This window comes from Pleurodeles waltl, chromosome 3_1 (genome assembly GCF_031143425.1).
Source record: "Pleurodeles waltl isolate 20211129_DDA chromosome 3_1, aPleWal1.hap1.20221129, whole genome shotgun sequence".
Taxonomy (NCBI): domain Eukaryota; kingdom Metazoa; phylum Chordata; class Amphibia; order Caudata; family Salamandridae; genus Pleurodeles; species Pleurodeles waltl.
The window spans coordinates 13410799-13432846 of record NC_090440.1 but is presented as its reverse complement, the minus strand read 5'-3'; the positions used below and the strand labels follow the sequence as shown (position 1 = coordinate 13432846).

At 50.1% G+C, this 22048-nt stretch overlaps 1 protein-coding gene across 6 annotated transcripts in view; it reads right to left on the bottom strand.

Annotated features, from left to right (window-relative positions):
* The window catches only part of LRP4 (LDL receptor related protein 4), a 460938-nt gene that overhangs the window by 96680 nt on the left and 342210 nt on the right, over positions 1-22048 (bottom strand). For 4 of the 6 annotated variants that reach the window (XM_069221680.1, XM_069221682.1, XM_069221685.1 and 1 more), the window contains exons 16-22: positions 21532-21657; positions 14575-14783; positions 10866-10947; positions 10060-10165; positions 9661-9862; positions 2338-2527; positions 787-918 (exon numbers count right to left, since the gene is read on the bottom strand). In XM_069221680.1, coding sequence (XP_069077781.1) covers positions 787-918; positions 2338-2527; positions 9661-9862; positions 10060-10165; positions 10866-10947; positions 14575-14783; positions 21532-21657 — 1047 coding nt within the window. The remainder of the gene's footprint in view (positions 1-786; positions 919-2337; positions 2528-9660; positions 9863-10059; positions 10166-10865; positions 10948-14574; positions 14784-21531; positions 21658-22048) is intronic. The other 2 variants (XM_069221681.1, XM_069221683.1) reach the window with 1 other exon arrangement.

The window sequence follows — 22048 nt, the reverse complement described above, 5'->3', positions numbered from 1 at the left end:
AGATTCATAGCAGAATTTCATGACTCTGAAAACGCTAGTGTCATACAGAGGACAGACGTGTGCTTTATAAATGTGAATCTATCCAAGCACAATCCTATCTAAGTCGCTAGGCAGAAGGATCCTTATATGAATACATACAAAGAATACTGTCAGTCTGCAAACTAGAAGGCCCACTCCAGAGTATGGCAGGGCTATAATGCCACTTCCTATAATGTAACTTCAGTGTGTATGCTATTTAGCTACCACACTTATTTTTACAACTTGTGCCCAATTTAAATTTACTTCTCAGAAGCTCTGTCCTCTCCTGTGGAACTAGAGACATTACAAGTCTTGTGGCTGGATGGAGATATAGTGACTGTGAAACCTGGCTCGCTTTTATTCTACCCCACTTGGGCAAAAGGTGTGATCCAGGACACACTAAGTCACTGTGCTTCATGTTCAATACCTGTGGCTGCATCCTGCAGTGTTTCTACCTTTGCAGTATCTGTCTGAGGTTTGTGCTTGTATTTGCATGGCTTGTCACGCCTTACAAGTTGGGTGCTTCGTTAATGCATGACACTGTGTCACTTTCGAAGTAGCTCTTCTTTAGCGTTCCACAAATCCACACACTACATGTCACTTTCAGCCTTGTGGTTTGCAATGGTGTCGTGGGAATTGACTTGCACTCCACACCTACAAGATACTCCCATGTTGGCATCTCTGGCACTTTCTGTATTCACAGAGCTTGAATATTTCAGAGTGAGCGAGTTCAAGAATGTGTCCGTGTTTGGAAATTCGTCTTCTTACCATGGAAGCACGTCTGACCATCCGCCTGCAGACTGACCCCAGTAGGACATGTGCAGCTGTGGCCTTTGGGCAGAGGAGCCAGAAGGCACAGGTGGCTGCAACCTCCGTTATTTATGTGACATGCCGTGGGCACTGCCAAGAGAGACAAAGACAGATGTACTGTGAGATACGGCAGGTCTTCAAAGAAACATGCAAGCGAGCGCACAGACATATGGGAAAGGGGCACCAGAATGGGGCGGGCCCAAAGGGGAGCTCAGATGTTTCCCAGGGGAGCGTGGAAGCGGCAGAAGACATGCAAGCCAGACAGCGGGCGTGCAGGAGTGGGCAGGGGACACAGGTGGCAGGGCTCAGTAGGTGCAGTAACTGCCAGACTGGCATGCTAATACTTGAAGGGATGCAGTGGGCATCGAATGGAGGTTAAAGGAAGATGGCATGCAGGGATCAGCCAGGGGAAGCCACACAGGAGCAGGCAGAGAGGACACGAGTGAATGCCAACACTGAACACAAGATGCAGGGAAAGCAGAGGTGACACTAGAGTGCAGGAGGGATGGCAGACGGGCACAGGAGATGTAGGTGTTGGCAGACGGAACGTACAGGCAGGAGACGTAAAAGCAGTGAGAGAACATGAGGAAAAAGCAGAAGAGATGTAAAAGCAGGCAGGGGGAATGTATGAACATGTAGGTGATGCAGGAGCAGGCACAGAGGATGGAAGAACAGCCAGAGGACGCAGAGCAGGCAGAAGGATGGTAGGCTGTAATGAATGAATGAACAGGAAGGCGATGCAGGAGCAGGCACAGAGGATGGAAGAACACTCAGAGAGGACGCAGAGCAGGCAGAAGGATGGGCAGCTGTAGGGAATGAACAAGCATGAAGGCGATGCAGGAGCAGGCACAAGGGATGGAAGAACAGCCAGAGGACGCAAAGCAGGCAGAAGGATGGGCGGCTGCAGGGAATGAATGAGCAGGAAGGCGATGCATGAGCAGGCAGAGGGGCTGGGAGAACAGCCAGAGAGGACGCAGAGCAGGCAGAAGGATGGGCAGCTGCAGGGAATGAATGAGCAGGCACAGGGGATGTATGAGCAGGCACAGAGGATGGAAGAACACTCAGAGAGGACACAGAGCAGGCAGAAGTTTGGGCGGCTGTAGGGAATGAATGAGCAGGAAGGCGATGCATGAGAAGGCACAGGGGATGAAGGACACTCAGAGAGGACACAGAGCAGGCAGAAGGATGGGCGGCTGTAGGGAATGAATGAGCAGGAACGGGATGCATGAGCAGGCACAGAGAATGGAAGAACACTGGGAGAGGAGGCAGAGCAGGCAGAAGGATGGAAGAACACTCAGAGAGGACGCAGAGCAGGCAGAAGGATGGAAGAACACTCATAGAGGACACAGAACAGGCAGGAGGATGGGGGCTGCAGGGAATGAATGAGCAGGAAGGCGATGCATGAACAGGCACAAGGGATGCTTGAGCAGGCACAAAGAATGGAAGAACACTCAGAGAAGACGCAGAGCAGGCAGAGAACACGCAGAAGTGAGCAGAAGGTCCCCACACCTGGCGAGCGGTGCCGATGAAAGACATGGATGTCCATCAGGTTCTCCAGGTTCTCCCGCAGGGTCCTGCGTTGCAGTCCGGTCTTCCTGTCCGCGCTCTCGATGCTCTTAGATTGCCAGTCCGTCCAGTATATCCGATCCCCATACAGGGTCAGCCCAAAGGGGTGAGGGAGATTGCTTCCAATCAGCACCTGTCAGCAGAGCCCAAAACAAAAGAAACATTACTTGCTCTGTTCGCAAAGTCGCATCTCAATCCGCCTTCTGTCGGTCTAGGTCTAGGGTGCAGGTTAAAAGGGGGGAAGAAAGAAAGTTGCACAAAATGAGTGGCTTGTTCTGCAAGACTGTAAATCCTAATGTTTGTTTTTCTTCAATCAGCTGCCATTTCTACCACCCTGTGGAAGAGCAACAGGCTGCAGCAGTCACTGCTGTGTATACACTTATGAATGAGTGCTGTCTACATGCCTACACAGCCATGTGTACAACAGCATCGTTGCCCATTAATACTATATATTATACCGCTGGAGATAGACTGAAGCACCTCATTAATGCAAAATGTAATAATGCCTGAGAGCGACCCAAGGAAGCGAGAAAATCCCTACTGCGAAGGCAGAGTGGACCAGCCAATCCAAGCACACAACACATCTGTCTCCCCAATGTAAGTGATGGCCCAGTGATTCCCAGCTATAGGTCTACCTGCTAGAAGGTGCAAGCAACAAGTTCACCAAATTATGCGCTCTGTGATCTGCCCAGTACCATGGGGTGCTGCTCATCTGCAACTCTGCATCAAATTAACCAAAGCTTCTGCTCTGTCCTTAACTGTGTAGACTAGTTTTGTATTTTCTACCTTTTCTGTAAAATGTACCATTGTTAGATTGTAAAACGTGCAACCTTGTGTTAATACAAAGCTATCATCATTAATTCTTTTAATCTTTGTGAGGAGCAAGAAGGATTTCCCTGTACATTGCCTGAAATCTCAGAACATCTCAGCTCTGCCTGAGTTTAGAAAGAGAACTTATGAGTCGATGATACAGCACACAGGGTCCAGACGGGGTTGGTCAGCTGGGTTACGGGCGCACCCTACTGTAAGCAGTGCATCAGCTTTCCCACAACTCCAACTTGGAATAATATAAGGTGCAGGAAGGGGAAGTCAAACTGTAAACAGCTTGCAGGTTTTTTATTTTTTCATTGTGTGTAGATTGTTAGTTTCCCCCACCGCTTCAGCTGGTGCTATCCAATGCAACTTCTATCCTTCATGTTGTTTTGTAGCTCAAAGTATTGCAGATTCACACGCTGCTGCCTAATGCAGGGACAGGAATTTCACTTTGTTTTTCCTTAAAGCTTTATCTGTTTGAGCATTAACCTGTGACGTGTGGCTCTGATCAACAGATAATGTCATAAGGAACATCTCTCAGGGACATCAACAGGTTCACATTATAAAAACGGTTACTTACTTGTAGTCCAGGGTCTGCATCATAGGAATCTTCCTTCAAGTCATAACTTTTATGATAATTCCCTGCTCCATACATGGACCCCAGAACACTTTAAAAGTATATTTGTCTATATAACAATATGTGCAGGGTCCCAATCTCCCTATGAGGCAAAGTAACTTTCAGAAGCCGACCCAAGACAAAGTTTTTTTCTGAAATGTAGACTGTAAAATTCTCAAGAGTCCATTTAAATCTACACTCCGGCACTTGACATGTAAAGACCGTCTATCACTGAGGAGAAAATGCAGCCTGAGACTTACAGTTTTTTCCAGCTCATGAGAGAAGGATCCTCGGACATCTGGTGGTGTTCACACTACTACACTTTCTGTTTTACTCATTCACATAATATCTATTGAGTAAATCTGTGTTACTGAAGATTTGGCTCATTTTTCTGTCAAAATGCCCTGGCTTTTCATAAGGTGCCCATCCTGTGGCACAAAGAAGACAGCTTCAGATCCAGACAAAGTCTGTGAGTTTACCATCCTCCCACCGAAGCAAGCAATGTAGGTTCTGCCTAAAATGTCAAAATGATATTGCGAGACAGGAAGGCATCAGGCTCAGGGGAACTTGAAGACATGATGTGAAGGTAGAGAGGGAGCAGAGGCTGACAAGTCATTTGGACCAACATGTTTATCGTTGAGGGAAGGTTCTACGACAGTGTCAATGACGATGCTTTCGAGGCAGACAGAGAAGGGTTCTTCGACAAATCCATCACTGCTGAGATCGATGCCAAAGAGGCACAGATCACCGCCAGCTCCTTCACTCAAGATGAATAAGCTCTGGTCGACATCGAAGCACTGCATGAGTCTTACTGCTTCTGCTACACCGTCCATTCCTTTAATGCAGCCCTTGAATTCACCAAGACTGGACTGTACTTCGATGACTCCCAGATTTTCAATATCTCCACTCACACCTACTCCTAAAAAAGATTCTAAGTCTCTCCAAAGAGGACACACCATGCCCACTTGGAGTCTCACGTTATGTAATCCCATTAGTGGACCCACTAGAATATCTGTTGGCCCATCTTGACTTAGGGCCAGATGTATCAAGGTTTTTTGCATTCGCAAACGGTGTGAATGCCCGTTTGTGAATGGAAAAAGCCAGTTCAGAATGTATGAAAGACATTCTGAACGCAATTTTAAGGAATCGCAAAAATAGCGATTCCTTAAAATTGCGACCCTGTTTAGAGAGTCGCAAATTGAGACTCTCTATATAAGAAATCGCAAATAAAGATTCCTTATTTGCGATTCCTTAGCACATGTATGAAGCCATTCCTAAATGCGATTTGGGCGTTTAGGAATCGCTATTTACCACCAGGTTGAACCTGGCGGTAACCATGTGCAAAATTTAATAATGCATTTAAAATGCATTTTTAAAATGTACATGTAAAGCACACATGCCCTTTTGTCATGTGTGCACCTTATATGTCCCCCTAATTTTTTTTGGGGTGCAGCAGAGGGGGCCTTAGGCCCCCAGCACCCTGGGGTTTTGCATTTCCAAAATCGCGATTTCTGGTTAAGAAATCGCAATTTTGGAAATGCAAAAAATACGCAGATATGGGCCAACAGGCCCATAGGTGCGAATGGGGACAGATTCTCTATTTGCGATTCGGTAATAGCATTAGCGATTTTTAAGAAATCGCTATTACCGAATCGCAAAAATCATACATACCTTTTTGCATTTCTGAAATAGCGATTTCTTAAAAATCGCTATTTGAGAATCGCAAATCGGTTGTATGATACAGCTGGCCCTTAGTTCCTCTGCAACCATGAACTACAGCATAGCCAGAGTTGCCACTGCTGTCGCCAAAACCAAAAAGGGTTCCAAGACAGACATCTATGTCACCACTGGGTGACTGTCCTGCACCTCCTGTCAACACCACCACAACAAATGCCAACTTCGCCATCTAAGAACCCTTGTGCTCCTGATAAGTGTAAAAGGCCAGCGTCAAGATCGAGAGCATGTTCAACACCTAGTGACGGGTTTACTCTTCTGAAACCCAAACTTCTCCTGCAAGAGTCTCTCCAGTGGATAACATTATAACAGTTCACAATGTTTTGGTGAGACGGCATGTAAAATAATCATCAAACTTCTGTTTCTCTTATTCTTGAGGCTCTTTAACCAAGAGCGTCCCGAAGACAGTTGCTTCCCTTGGTGCTGGAACTTCTAGAAATCACCAAAGATAAATTCCTAGCACTGGGCACTATAGAAGCAGTCACTCCAAGAGTGCAAAAGAAATATAATCCCGACAACATGAGTCCAAATTCCTGAAATATGAGCCAAAGCCAGACTCTGATTGTCGCTCCGATAAGAAAGCGATATGTATCGGCACCAGAGACCACCGCTCTGCCCAAAAGAGAGAGCAAAGGATGAATATAACTGGGAGAAAATGTGTAATACTGAAGCAACAGCATCGAAGAATGCAAGTGCTGCAGCTCTCCTTCGCCATCATCACAGGGAAATGTGGCAAGGAATGAGGTCGTTCATAGATGACCTCCCTAAACATTGTCAACAAGATTTTAAGAGAAGATGGTGGCAAACCAGGCAATAACAGCAGCTGTTGACAATTCGGAATTAGATAGCAACAGGATATTGCTATGGGGTCTCAGTCTGCAGATAATCCTGGCTGAGTCTGACCACCTAAAACAAGATGCTCCAAAAAAGATCAACTTACGTTTGGTCAAGTCACACAGGGAGAAGTGGTTCAAACAATAAATGAAGTGGAGACCCACAGGGATGTAGAACTGGAAGAAAAACATGTTTCGAAGCAACAATAAATGTCAAAAGATACCAGGGTCCAGTTCAATCCCCTTGTTAGCAATATCAACCCCAAAAACATCAAGTACCGAAGTATAGGTAGACAGGGATAAGGTCGATCTTGGGGCAAAGGCACAAAGAAAATGGGCTCGTCAGGAGGACTTTGACTTTTCAAGTGAGTGCTGGGAGAGAATTAATCACCTACATTTCTCAGAGGTGCGAACTGGCATCGAATTATATTTTTCATTAAATGGCTGTTATATCGAACCCCGCAAACCTTATCCCGTGTGGTACCCAGCTGTCCTGATCTCTGTTTTCGCTGTAAGGCAGTAGGGGTGGCGGGTTGGATACATGTGATTGGGACATGTCGATGTATACAGGAATACCGGGGTGGAATATTCAAGATGCTAACAACTATGGCTCAGGTTATTATAACTCCCAGTATCCGGTTGTTGTGCCTAGGCTTCGACCCTGAGGCAAGGCTCCCTTCCAGGTGTGAGAACCTAATTTTTATCGCCACTGTGGATGCCAGATCTCTCTTGTTAAGAAACTGGCGATCTGAGTTATCTCCCACCCCTCAAGAATGGCGGAGCAAAATGATGCAAGTCAGAAATCAGGAAATGAGATGTGCTAGCAGAATAGGAAGTGGTAAAAAATCTTCCTCGATCTGGGGCGAATTATTTTTAGACAATCATGGGTAAATCTGCTCTTGAGTCACCTACTGAATGAATCTGCATAGCTACCTATTCTTAGTGTTTCTGTTTAGAGCTCTTTCTCTGGGAGCCACTGGGGAAATTATTTAAGACAAAGTTTGGAATTGCAATGTATTTTTTCTTTCTGTTATCTTGGTGGATCCTGATAAAAACTCAATAAAAAGAAGTAAAAAAAAAAAAAAAAAGTACCGAAGTATCCTTACAGCAAGAAACCACTGAAATAACAGCTGCGAGACAGTCAAAATTGGAAGACACTCCTCCAGGAACAGAAAGTGACAACCTAGTGCCCTCCACCCACCGTTCGCAACTCCGGTTGGGGTAGAAGTATCGTGTCACTTGGCAGAGTGAAGTCTCACAACATCGGACAACCGGGTGCTAAACAGAGTAAGTTGGGGTTACTCCTTAAGATTGAAAGCCAGCCCACTGCTTGCACCCCCAAAGATTGAAAGATCAGATTGTAGCTTCAAGAAAAAAACTCAGTCTTGTTAAAAAAAAGTGCAATATATTATGTTCCATTACCTTTTTTATTAAGGTGAAAGAATACATTCAGGATATTTCCTGTCGCAGAAAAGCAGTGACAAAGTGCAGATCGATACTCGACTTGCGCTTTTGCTACAAATATGTAAAAAGGGTAATATTCAGAATGCAAGTCTTGTATCAATTCTTTGCTTATCTAGAAAGGAAAGATTGGCTGTGAGTAATAGATCGTCAAGACCCTCACCTAGAGAGAAAGCAGCAACAACAGCTTGGCTTAGAAATGTTCCTTTATGATATCTGCAGGGCTGCCACTCGGAAATCAGTGCGCACTCACAAAGCACTCCTGCTCTGATTCAGATGCTCAGGCTGATTCTGAAGTACATGAAGCCACCCTGAGCAATCAGTCTGATACGGATGAGCTACAGAGACAGTCTTAATGTTCTTGTGTTAGACAGAGGACAGCTTGCTGCTCGAATCTAACGTTTATGACTACAATGAGGATGTTACGATGTAGTCCTGCTTCTGCGTCGCAGGAATCTTCATTGAAGGAGTAAATGGCCCACCTGCCTCCTCCACTGGCTTGTCTTGGGAATTCGAAATGCAATTGATGCACCTTTGGGCGCTCACTCCTACAGCTTCCTCACTGTAAAGACGATCTGACTGAGGAAGGTAACTGAGAGTGAGGCGCATCATGGATAGCAGAAGCTCCTGATTCCTAAAGGCAAAGCCGTCTTCTTCACAGGTTTACAATATGAGCCTACCAGGCTGTATTTGTCCCTCAATGACTGACAGTCTACGTGTTTTTACATCTCAAATGCTACAACAAGTTACAGTTGACATTTCTGAATCGAGCTGCCATGGTTAGTCTCCTGAAGGGTGCCTCAACTCACGTGTAAACTGCAGATTGCAGATTTCTGTGGAACCATGAGCATGTGAGGTGAATGGACGCAGCGAAGGGATCAGAGGATGCACTCCAGCTCTGTGGGATTACTGAGATGGAATTCCACTAGTAATATGCATTTGACAAGGTGCATTTTGATACGTAACCTTGGGCAGTATGGTGCTGAGTAGTCAACAAGAGGAGAAAGAACTGGGTGGGCCCCTTAAAAGTTGCTTCACTCTAAGCACACTAAGAGGTTTTACCCCTTTACAAAACTGCTACATTGACCAACACCAAACCAAACTTGGACCACAAGATCATGCTGGCCCAGCTCCAACTGCTTTTGGTGTAAAACCATTCAGCAACCCAAGAGAAAATGTAAAAAAAAAGGCAAAATGTATAGCTATCCTGTTGATAAGCTTTGTATACTAATTCACTTACCAGCACCTGAACCTGAGCACTAAACTGATTTTGAAAAGATAACTGTTTTAGCACCGGATGCCTATTTTGTTGAAACCAGAAATCACTTTGCAAACCTTGTTACAAAACTGTTTCTGTGGGGGAACAGAGGCCTCAGTTCATTTTTCCTAAAAATAAATGAAAAAAACTCTGCCCACAAGACTTCACAGACGTATCTTTAGGTTTGTAACCAACGTGCAAACTGTTTCCTTCTCAACCAAGCTGAGTGTGAACAGCTTTGTCTCCTAGAACCCCAACCCCGCACTGGCACCAATATACACTGCACGCAGGGCAGTGCCATGCCCCTCTTCAGTACCAGGCGTTAATGGTATATAGTTGCAATGCAAGCTGCTCTACAGAAACAATATTGCATATTCTAGACTCGTCCTCTAAGAATGAGCACTGAAAAAACATTCTGAAAATAAGGTAACATTTCTGACACATCACTATTTGGGAGACATATGCACAGCACATGCAACTCTAGCCCATCACCGCTGCGTAAGGTGTAGTCATTTGATCGACCAGGTATAGTCTGGTGGAAAGGTGCTCACCCTGCGGTCAGATCCATCCAGGTTAGAGAACTCTATGCTTTTAGTGCCAGCATCCGTCCAGTACAGCCGCTCCGCCTCATAGTCAATGGCCAACCCGTTGGGCCACGTCAGATTGGATGAGATGATAACAATGCGCCCTGATGCATCCATGCCAGCACGCTCGATTTTAGGGCTGGCTCCCCAATCCGTCCAGTACATGAAGCTGTGAAATGAACAAGAGATTTATTGCCATGGGTGCGTCAGCCTCTCTCTTCCCTCTTGATGTTCTTCACCTTCTAGCATACACAGGATGGTGACCTCAAAGGCCAGCACAGGGATCCAGGAGGAATGTCTCGGTCTCCAAACACCAATGATACAGACATTGTTTGAGATTGCCCATTGGTTAACAATGATGCTCACCCTCCGACGGGATCCACCACAATGTCTCGAGGCCGGTCCAGGTTCTCCCAGATCAATACCGTCCGCATGGAGCCATCTGTGTTTGAAACTTCTATCCGATCAGTTCCTGCAAGACCCAGCAATGACAGTTTGAAAGGTGAGAGAGGAAAAAGCAAAGAAGCGTGAGCAGGGAAGGAAAATAACAGGTGGCTGAGAGGTAGAAAAGGGGTCATGAGACAGATGAGGGAGGAAAGGCAAGGCAATGCAGATGAGAGAAAGAGGCCCGCAAGCCCTCCTTGTTTCTCACCAATAGGTTGGAATATATATCCAAGTTCACCCCACATTCATTCTTCAGTCAAGGCAAGAAACATCTTGGGTTGCGCCTATTATCTAAAAGACACAGCGCCTGATTTAGAGCTAGGCAGAAGGGTTACTCCGTCATAAGTTGATGGATATCCTGTCCACCGAAATCTAAATCCCACAGAATATAATGGGATTTAGATTTCAGCAGACGGGCTATCCGGCACCGTTGTGACTGAGTAACCCGTCCGCAGAGTTCTAAATCTGGCCCCCATTTAACTAGTTGCAACTGTATGGTGTAAAGTCTGGCTGCGGGATGACCTTAGGTGGCACCTTGAGCACTGGGTGTAGCCTGGAGGCTTCTCTCCTGTAGGTTCACCCCTGCCCAGTGTTCCTGGATACAGCCAGTTGGCTTTCCTCTTCAAATTAGACTCTTCTTCCAAATCACAGCCACCGGTACAGATAATCAACAAATTCAAGACACTCACCCCCCACTTCAAGACCTGTACCTAGTAGCACCACTGTACCTGCATCCGTCCAGTACAGCTTGTTGGTGACCCAGTCCATTGCCAGTCCAGCAGGGCTCTCGAGGCTGCTATCAACCACAACCTGACAACAAAGCAAAGCACTAGAGTGAGACACACGGGTGGAGTATGAGGACTCAAACACACAGAGAGGACCTTTTCAGAGAACAGAATCATAGCAGACACAGCTGTGGTCAGGAAGAGGACAGACACAGGGTGAGGGTTTCTCTAAACAGCAGAAAACTAGAAGCAGATGCATAACTGAGATAAAGGGGGAGCCTTTCCAGAGAACAAAATCAGAGAAGAGGCTGGGGTGTGACCCCAAGAGGCAGAGATAAAGGACATTTCAAGAGAGCAGATGACTAGAATCACAAAGGCGACAAATTCACACAAACAACACTAAATGGGCATGTAAGCCAAAATGCTGGGCTTGATCCAGTATGAAGCACAGAGATGGCCAGTCTAAATGGCTTGTGTTATTATGAACTGAAACGAGTTTAAACTTGTGGGATTTTTGAGGTTTCTGTGCTGGTGTGCAGTTTCTGCTGAAGGGCTGTGAGAGGAGCATGCATCAGTAGGCAGTGTGAAAAATGTGTCCTAGGGTACAGCGTGAGAGGCCTGTGCTGGTGGGCAGAGTTTGTAATAATGGGCGGTGTGAAAAGTGTGTCCTTGTATACAGTGTAATAGGACTGTGCTGGTGGGTAGAGTTTGCAATGATGGGCAGTGGAGAAGTCTGTCCTTGGATAAAGTGTGAGAGGCCTGTGCTGGTGGGCAGAGTTTGTAATGATGGGCAGTGGAGAAGTCTGTCCTTGGATACAGTGTGAGAGGCCTGTGCTGGTGGGCAGAGTTTGTAATAATGGGCAGTGGAGAAGTGTGTCCTTGGATACAGTGGGAGAGGTCTGTGCTGGTGGGTAGAGTTTGCAATTATGGGCAGTGGAGAAGTGTGTCCTTGGATACAGCGTGAGAGGCCTGTGCTGGTGGGCAGAGTTTGTAATAATGGGCAGTGTGAAAAGTGTGTCCTTGTATACAGTGTATGAGGCCTGTACTGGTGGGTAGAGTTTGCAATGATGGGCAGTGGAGAAGTGTGTCCTTGGATACAGTGGGAGAGGTCTGTGCTGGTGGGTAGAGTTTGCAATTATGGGCAGTGGAGAAGTGTGTCCTTGGATACAGCGTGAGAGGCCTGTGCTGGTGGGCAGAGTTTGTAATAATGGGCAGTGTGAAAAGTGTGTCCTTGTATACAGTGTATGAGGCCTGTACTGGTGGGTAGAGTTTGCAATGATGGGCAGTGGAGAAGTGTGTCCTTGGATACAGTGGGAGAGGTCTGTGCTGGTGGGTAGAGTTTGCAATTATGGGCAGTGGAGAAGTGTGTCCTTGGATACAGCGTGAGAGGTATGTGCTGGTGGGTAGAGTTTGCAATGATGGGCAGTGGAGAAGTGTGTCCTTGGATACAGCGTGAGAGGTCTGTGCTGGCGGGCAGAGTTTGCAATGATGGGCAGTGGAGAAGTCTGTTCTTGGATACAGTGTGAGAGGTCTGTGCTGGCGGGCGGAGTTTGCAATGATGGGCAGTGGAGAAGCCTGTCCTTGGATACAGTGTGAGAGGCCTGTGCTGGTGGGTGGAGTTTGCAATTATGGGCAGTGGAGAAGTCTGTTCTTGGATACAGTGTGAGAGGCCTGTGCTGGTGGGTGGAGTTTGCAATTATGGGCAGTGGAGAAGTGTGTCCTTGGATACAGCGTGAGAGGTATGTGCTGGTGGGTAGAGTTTGCAGTGATGGGCAGTGGAGAAGTGTGTCCTTGGATACAGCGTGAGAGGTATGTGCTGGTGGGTAGAGTTTGCAATGATGGGCAGTGGAGAAGTGTGTCCTTGGATACAGTGGGAGAGGTCTGTGCTGGTGGGTGGAGTTTGCAATGATGGGCAGTGGAGAAGCCTGTCCTTGGATACAGTGTGAGAGGCCTGTGCTGGTGGGTGGAGTTTGCAATGATGGGCAGTGGAGAAGTGTGTCCTTGGATACAGTGGGAGAGGTCTGTGCTGGTGGGTAGAGTTTGCAATTATGGGCAGTGGAGAAGTATGTTCTTGGATACAGTGTGAGAGGCCTGTGCTGGTGGGTGGAGTTTGCAATGATGGGCAGTGGAGAAGTCTGTTCTTGGATACAGTGTGAGAGGTCTGTGCTGGCGGGCAGAGTTTGCAATGATGGGCAGTGGAGAAGTCTGTTCTTGGATACAGTGTGAGAGGTCTGTGCTGGCGGGTAGAGTTTGCAGTGATGGGCAGTGTGAGAAGTTTGTACTTGGGTAAAGTGTGAACGCCTAACTTGAGGGCACATTCTATGTCATGAAGAGAGTGCCTGTGCTCAAACGGATCCCTCCTGAAGCAAACAATCACAGCTATCCACCATCATGGCCTGGTTGTGGAGTGCCAAGCCTCACAGGTAAGGTATTGTGCAAACCCCAACGCCTGAACTAATGCGACTGCACAGGCACAACTCAATTCATATTGGAGATCTGCAGTGTCAATTTTTATTGGCTAAAAAATGTACAACTGTTATGTAAGTCCCGTTTTCAGCTTAAACTGAGTTTACAACTTCCCACCCCAGAGAAGACTCGAAATAATGCAAGGTGTGCACAGAAGGTGCACGTGTAAGCATGTCTTCAGCACTGGCAAGGTGTGCACAGAAGGTGCACGTGTAAGCATGTCTTCAGCACTGGCAAGGTGTGCACAGAAGGTGCACGTGTAAGAATGTCTTCAGCACTGGCAAGGTGTGCACAGAAGGTGCACACATGTACGCATGTCTTCAGCACTGGCAAGGTGTGCACAGAAGGTGCACGTGTAAGCATGTCTTCAGCACTGGCAAGGTGTGCACAGAAGGTGCACACATGTACGCATGTCTTCAGCACTGGCAAGGTGTGCACAGAAGGTGCACGTGTAAGCATGTGTTCAGCACTGGCAAGGTGTGCACAGAAGGTGCACGTGTAAGAATGTCTTCAGCACTGGCAAGGTGTGCACAGAAGGTGCACACATGTACGCATGTCTTCAGCACTGGCAAGGTGTGCACAGAAGGTGCACGTGTAAGCATGTCTTCAGCACTGGCAAGGTGTGCACAGAAGGTGCACACATGTACGCATGTCTTCAGCACTGGCAAGGTGTGCACAGAAGGTGCACGTGTAAGCATGTCTTCAGCACTGGCAAGGTGTGCACAGAAGGTGCACACATGTACGCATGTCTTCAGCACTGGCAAGGTGTGCACAGAAGGTGCACACATGTACGCATGTCTTCAGCATTGGCGCCATGAACCAGTTCCCTGTTGAATATACACAGACAAAACGCAGCAGCTGCCAAAAATCTAAATTTCAAAAATACAACCATATAAAAAATGATCCCCTAAACTGATTCAACCTGTCTTAAGTTTCTAGATCCAGTCAAATATGCATTCCAATACTTGCAGAACTGGGGTTATTTACTCCCCCAACTCCAGCCACAGAATATCTGAGGACAAATGCTTGGATGGGTTTAGGAATAAAAAAACATTTCTAGGGAAATAGTTATGCCTCATCAATATTTTCAGTCTTTTACTCCAGAGTCTAGCATTGAAGCTGGGCTTTGAGACCGTCGGGTGGACTGAGAAGCCTGATGCCAAGAGTAAGGGGCAGAGGAGGTGTGTGTCTCTGCACGCGCATGCACGTGGCCCTTTCAAGAGTACTCGCGGGAAAGGGGCATTACCTGCTGCCCGCTGCCGTCCCAGCGGGCTCGGTTAATGGAGTCGGTGGTGATATCGGTCCAATACACAAACTCGTCCTTAGCATCCCAGTCCAGAGCCACGGCACTGCGCACGTCGGACACAGGGATAACGTCATCCGAGAGATCTTCAGTGTCAAAGCTGATCCGACGGATGTCCGTCCTTCGAGCAAAAAGCAGGAACTTGTCAAGACCTGATCAAAGGTCGAAAGGGCTCCTTTTAATTCCTCTACAGGTCAACATTAAATCGTAACAATCACAGGGGCACAGGTGCTGACTCTCTGCAGTACTAACTCCACCAGGTGGGGTAGTTTGGGGACTTTGGGGTAGTCCACGTTCATACAAAGGACTCACTCAATTAAATGGGGGCTTTAGGGGTAGCGGTCAGACCTAAGCATTAGTGCATCGGGTGAAATGAAGCCTCTAAGGGGCACTTTGTGTTACAAAGCAAGATCAGCATGCCTCATCGGAAGTAGTTGGCACTAAATAGTTGGGCAATGCTCCATCAAGGGTAGACACAAGGATATTAGAGGCAGTCAGTACTACAAATCGAAGCGTGGCTCCACCGAGGGCAGAATTAGGGTCTTAGGGCAGTTAGTGCTGACATGATCCACCAGAGGGGGAACAGCTGGAGACTACGGTCAGGTATGAATTCACACGGAAGCTCTCCTTCACTGTGTTGGGCGGGCGCCTTTCCTCGCTGGAGCGTAGGATGGCATTTGCCGAGGAAGTTAGTACTAGATACTCAAGCCTTCCCCACTGCAATGAGGGGGAGAATCTGAACAAAGGTTAGTGCCTCAAACAGTTCATGGTCAACATAAGGAAACACAGGACGCCTCGAGCAGACTGGAAGTCTTGGGTGTGATAAGATCTATACACTTGGGACAGGTATTAAGAGACATGCGCTCAGAAAAGGGTGAGTGCTGGATGGGTTAGTGGGCCATGATGGGACTGGTGGCATCAGGTCCCTCTGCCAGCCTGAGCTCAGTCTACCTCCACCAGCCCAAGCGCTACCTCTCTCTGCCAGCAGCCCAAGCTCAGCCTCCCTCCCTGTACCAGACCCAGCTCAGCCTCCCTCCCTGTATCAGACCCAGCTCTGCCTCCCTCCCTGTATCAGACCCAGCTCTGCCTCCCTCCCTCCGTCAGACCCAGCTCACCCTCCCTCCCTGCGTCAGACCCAGTATCAGACCCAGCTCAACCTCCCTCCCTGTATCAGACCCAGCTCTGCCTCCCTCCCTCCGTCAGACCCAGCTCACCCTCCCTCCCTGCGTCAGACCCAGTATCAGACCCAGCTCAGCCTCCCTCCCTGCGTCAGACCCAGTATCAGACCCAGCTCAGCCTCCCTCCCTGCGTTAGACCCAGCTCAGCCTCCCTCCCTGTATCAGACCCAGCTCTGCCTCCCTCCCTCCGTCAGACCCAGTATCAGACCCAGCTCACCCTCCCTGCGTCAGACCCAGTATCAGACCTAGCTCAGCCTCCCTCCCTGCGTCAGACCCAGTATCAGACCCAGCTCAGCCTCCCTCCCTGTATCAGACCTAGCTCTGCCTCCCTCCCTGCGTCAGACCCAGCTCACCCTCCCTCCCTGCGTCAGACCCAGTATCAGACCCAGCTCAGCCTCCCTCCCTGCGTCAGACCCAGTATCAGACCCAGTTCAGCCTCCCTCCCTGTATCAGACCCAGCTCTGCCTCCCTCCCTGCGTCAGACCCAGCTCACCCTCCCTCCCTGCGTCAGACCCAGTATCAGACCCAGCTCAGCCTCCGTCCCTGTATCAGACCCAGCTCTGCCTCCCTCCCTGCGTCAGACCCAGCTCACCCTCCCTCCCTGCGTCAGACCCAGTATCAGACCCAGCTCAGCCTCCCCCCCTGCGTCAGACCCAGCTCAGCCTCCCTCCCTGTATCTGACCCAGCTCTGCCTCCCTCCCTGCGTCAGACCCAGCTCACCCTCCCTCCCTGCGTCAGACCCAGCTCTGCCTCCCTCCCTCCGTCAGACCCAGCTCAGCCTCCCTGTGTCAGACCCAGCTCAGCCTCCCCGTGTCAGACCTAGCTCAGCCTCCCTCCCTGCGTCAGACCCAGCTCAGCCTCCCTCTCTGCGTCAGACCCAGCTCAGCCTCCCTCCCTGTACCAGACCCAGCTCAGACTCCCTCCCTGTACCAGACCCAGCTCTGCCTCCCTCCCTCCGTCAGACCCAGCTCAGCCTCCCCGTGTCAGACCTAGCTCAGCCTCCCTCCCTGCGTCAGACCCAGCTCACCTTCCCTCCCTGCGTCAGACCCAGTATCAGACCCAGCTCAGCCTCCCTCTCTGCGTCAGACCCAGCTTGGCCTCCCTCCCTGTATCTGACCCAGCTCTGCCTCCCTCCCTCCGTCAGACCCAGCTCAGACTCCCTCCCTGTATCTGACCCAGCTCTGCCTCCCTCCCTCCCTGCGTCAGACCCAGCTCAGCCTCCCTCCCTGCGTCAGACCCAGCTCAGCCTCCCTCCCTGTACCAGACCCAGCTCAGCCTCCCCGTGTCAGACCCAGCTCTGCCTCCCTCCCTCCCTCCGTCAGACCCAGCTCACCCTCCCTCCCTGCGTCAGACCCAGTATCAGACCCAGCTCAGCCTCCCTCCCTGCGTCAGACCCAGCTCAGCCTCCCGCCCTGTATCTGACCCAGCTCTGCCTCCCTCCCTCTCTCCGTCAGACCCAGCTCAGACTCCCTCCCTGTATCAGACCCAGCTCTGCCTCCCTCCCTCCGTCAGACCCAGCTCAGCCTCCCTGTGTCAGACCCAGCTCAGCCTCCCCGTGTCAGACCTAGCTCAGCCTCCCTCCCTGCGTCAGACCCAGCTCACCTTCCCTCCCTGCGTCAGACCCAGTATCAGACCCAGCTCAGCCTCCCTCCCTGCGTCAGACCCAGCTCAGCCTCCCCGTGTCAGACCCAGCTCTGCCTTCCTCCCTCCAGCTCACCCTCCCTCCCTGCGTCAGACCCAGTATCAGACCCAGCTCAGCCTCCCTCCCTGCGTCAGACCCAGCTCAGCCTCCCTCCCTGTATCTGACCCAGCTCTGCCTCCCTCCCTCCGTCAGACCCAGCTCAGACTCCCTCCCTGTATCAGACCCAGCTCTGCCTCCCTCCCTCCGTCAGACCCAGCTCAGCCTCCCCGTGTCAGACCCAGCTCAGCCTCCCCGTGTCAGACCTAGCTCAGCCTCCCTCCCTGCGTCAGACCCAGCTCACCCTCCCTCCCTGCGTCAGACCCAGCTCAGCCTCCCCGTGTCAGACCCAGCTCTGCCTTCCTCCCTCCAGCTCACCCTCCCTCCCTGCGTCAGACCCAGTATCAGACCCAGCTCAGCCTCCCTCCCTGCGTCAGACCCAGCTCAGCCTCCCTCCCTGTATCTGACCCAGCTCTGCCTCCCTCCCTCCGTCAGACCCAGCTCAGACTCCCTCCCTGTATCAGACCCAGCTCTGCCTCCCTCCCTCCGTCAGACCCAGCTCAGCCTCCCCGTGTCAGACCCAGCTCAGCCTCCCCGTGTCAGACCTAGCTCAGCCTCCCTCCCTGCGTCAGACCCAGCTCACCCTCCCTCCCTGCGTCAGACCCAGTATCAGACCCAGCTCAGCCTCCCTCCCTGTATCTTAAAGGTGAAATATTTAAAAATTAATGGAGTTCGTTTTTTGAAGATACTACATCTACCATGATGCAATGGGGCAGATTAATTGCTGGGATGTCAGGCAGGTGCGCTCCTAACTGTTTGTGACTTTAAAGGCTCCCTTGAGCTACTGGGCTGACGAGCTCTGGAGCAGGCACCAGCATGCCAGGAAAGAGGTACTGAAACCGGGGGATTTATGGCAGCATTCCCAGCACCCCGCAAATATGTTCTCTGCTGAAGAAGGGACTAACCCAGAAACACATGTGTCCAGAGATGCACAGTAAAGGCTGTACCTACTTAAAGGTGAAATATTTAAAAATTAATGGAGTTCGTTTTTTGAAGATACTACATCTACCATGATGCAATGGGGCAGATTAATTGCTGGGATGTCAGGCAGGTGCGCTCCTAACTGTTTGTGACTTTAAAGGCTCCCTTGAGCTACTGGGCTGACGAGCTCTGGAGCAGGCACCAGCATGCCAGGAAAGAGGTACTGAAACCGGGGGATTTATGGCAGCATTCCCAGCACCCCGCAAATATGTTCTCTGCTGAAGAAGGGACTAACCCAGAAACACATGTGTCCAGAGATGCACAGTAAAGGCTGTACCTACTTAAAGGTGAAATATTTAAAAATTAATGGAGTTCGTTTTTTGAAGATACTACATCTACCATGATGCAATGGGGCAGATTAATTGCTGGGATGTCAGGCAGGTGCGCTCCTAACTGTTTGTGACTTTAAAGGCTCCCTTGAGCTACTGGGCTGACGAGCTCTGGAGCAGGCACCAGCATGCCAGGAAAGAGGTACTGAAACCGGGGGATTTATGGCAGCATTCCCAGCACCCCGCAAATATGTTCTCTGCTGAAGAAGGGACTAACCCAGAAACACATGTGTCCAGAGATGCACAGTAAAGGCTGTACCTACTTAAAGGTGAAATATTTAAAAATTAATGGAGTTCGTTTTTTGAAGATACTACATCTACCATGATGCAATGGGGCAGATTAATTGCTGGGATGTCAGGCAGGTGCGCTCCTAACTGTTTGTGACTTTAAAGGCTCCCTTGAGCTACTGGGCTGACGAGCTCTGGAGCAGGCACCAGCATGCCAGGAAAGAGGTACTGAAACCGGGGGATTTATGGCAGCATTCCCAGCACCCCGCAAATATGTTCTCTGCTGAAGAAGGGACTAACCCAGAAACACATGTGTCCAGAGATGCACAGTAAAGGCTGTACCTACTTAAAGGTGAAATATTTAAAAATTAATGGAGTTCGTTTTTTGAAGATACTACATCTACCATGATGCAATGGGGCAGATTAATTGCTGGGATGTCAGGCAGGTGCGCTCCTAACTGTTTGTGACTTTAAAGGCTCCCTTGAGCTACTGGGCTGACGAGCTCTGGAGCAGGCACCAGCATGCCAGGAAAGAGGTACTGAAACCGGGGGATTTATGGCAGCATTCCCAGCACCCCGCAAATATGTTCTCTGCTGAAGAAGGGACTAACCCAGAAACACATGTGTCCAGAGATGCACAGTAAAGGCTGTACCTACTTAAAGGTGAAATATTTAAAAATTAATGGAGTTCGTTTTTTGAAGATACTACATCTACCATGATGCAATGGGGCAGATTAATTGCTGGGATGTCAGGCAGGTGCGCTCCTAACTGTTTGTGACTTTAAAGGCTCCCTTGAGCTACTGGGCTGACGAGCTCTGGAGCAGGCACCAGCATGCCAGGAAAGAGGTACTGAAACCGGGGGATTTATGGCAGCATTCCCAGCACCCCGCAAATATGTTCTCTGCTGAAGAAGGGACTAACCCAGAAACACATGTGTCCAGAGATGCACAGTAAAGGCTGTACCTACTTAAAGGTGAAATATTTAAAAATTAATGGAGTTCGTTTTTTGAAGATACTACATCTACCATGATGCAATGGGGCAGATTAATTGCTGGGATGTCAGGCAGGTGCGCTCCTAACTGTTTGTGACTGTATCTGACCCAGCTCTGCCTCCCTCCCTAAGTCAGACCCAGCTCAGACTCCCTCCCTGTATCAGACCCAGCTCTGCCTCCCTCCCTCCGTCAGACCCAGCTCAGCCTCCCAGTGTCAGACCCAGCTCAGCCTCCCCGTGTCAGACCCAGCTCAGCCTCCCCGTGTCAGACCCAGTATCAGACCCAGCTCAGCCTCCCTCCCTGCGTCAGACCCAGCCCTGCCTCCCTCCCTGTATCAGACCCAGCTCTGCCTCCCTCCCTCCCTCCGTCAGACCCAGCTCAGCCTCCCCGTGTCAGACCCAGCTCAGCCTCCCTCCCTGCGTCAGACCCAGCTCAGCCTCTCTCCCTGCGCCAGACCCAGCTCAGCCTCCCTCCCTGCGTCAGACCTAGGTCAGCCTCCCCGTGTCAGACCTAGTATCAGACCCAGCTCTTTCACCTGCCTAAGTCCTAGCTAAGTCCCACCACCTGCTACAGCTGCGCCTTCCTCCACCAGACCCAACAGAGCCTCTCCTCAGCCTGCCAAAGCTAAGCCTCCCTCTGTCAGTCCCAGAAAACCTCTCCCCGCCAGCCCTCAGTCAGCAGCAGCAAGCCTCCATTAGTCAGTTCCGTCAAAGCCCCCCTCAGTCAGCCCCAGCAGAGGCACCTTCAGTCAGTCCCATCAAAGTCTCCCTCCGCCAGCCCCAGCACAGCGTCCCTCAGTCAATTCCACCAAAGTCTTCCTCAGCCAGCCCCAGCTGAGCCTTCCTTAGCCAAACCTAGCAGAGCCTCCCTCAGTCAGCTCAATATCAGCCTCCCTCAGTCAGTCCCTGCTGACCCTCCCTCAGACAGTCCCAGCTAAGTGTCCAGTGAATTCCAGTGATACTCAGTCAGCACCAGTTGAGCCTCCCTAAGTCAGTCCCAGCTGACCCTCCCTCCCTCCGTCAGTCAGTCAGTCAGTCCCAGCAGACCCTCCCTCAGTCAGTCCCAGATCAGCCTCCCTCAGTCAGCCCCAGATAAGCCTCTCTCAGTCAGCCCCAGTTGAGCCTCCATCACTCAATTCCATCAAAGCCTTCCTCAGCCAGACCCAGCAGAGCCTTCCTTAGCCAAACCTAGCAAAGTCTCCCTCAGTCAGCCCCAGCTGAGCCTCCCTCAGTCAGCCCCAGCTGAGCCTCCCTTAGTTAGCCGCAGCTGAGCCTCCCTCAGTAAGCCGCAGCTGAGCCTCCCTCAGTCAGTCCCAGATCAGCCTCCCTCACTCTGTCCCAGCTAAGCCTGACTCCATCATCCCTCAGTGAGCCTCCATCAATTCTAGATAACCCATCTCCCCACCCGCAGACAGGCCTTATGTTTCTATTTTGTGTATCCACGGAACACTTACTTTGCGCACATGCACGGCTGCTGATCTTGCGGAAGCCAGTAGGGCAAGCACACGTGTGATTCTGAAAACTGGGAAGGCACAGATGGGTGCAACCTCCATTGTTGCTCCCACAGCGGTTTCTCCCTGCTCAAACGGCAAAGACACAAAAACCATGTGTTAGGCACGCAAGACATCAGTGCTTGTGAAGAAACAGAACATGCCTTTCTGCAGAAGGCGCATCAGAGCAAAGGGTCTGTTGTCCAGAAGAGATCGGTACGTACCTGTAACAAGGGTTGTGCAGTCTGATTCCCAGTGCAGCGCAAACATGACAATTCAGTAGTTACTCAAAGCTGTTGCAGTTTTACTGCTCTTTGGACATAAGCTCAAAGTGCATCTGTAGCCAAACCTTTGTGGTGACAACCCAAGCCCTGCAGCGCCCCCTGGCACCATTGTTTTACTGTTGCAGCTCAGTGTGAGGGACATTCACTGGTGCAAGGCTCAGTCCGTGGGTAATGGTCAGTGCTTCGGCGGGTCCTGT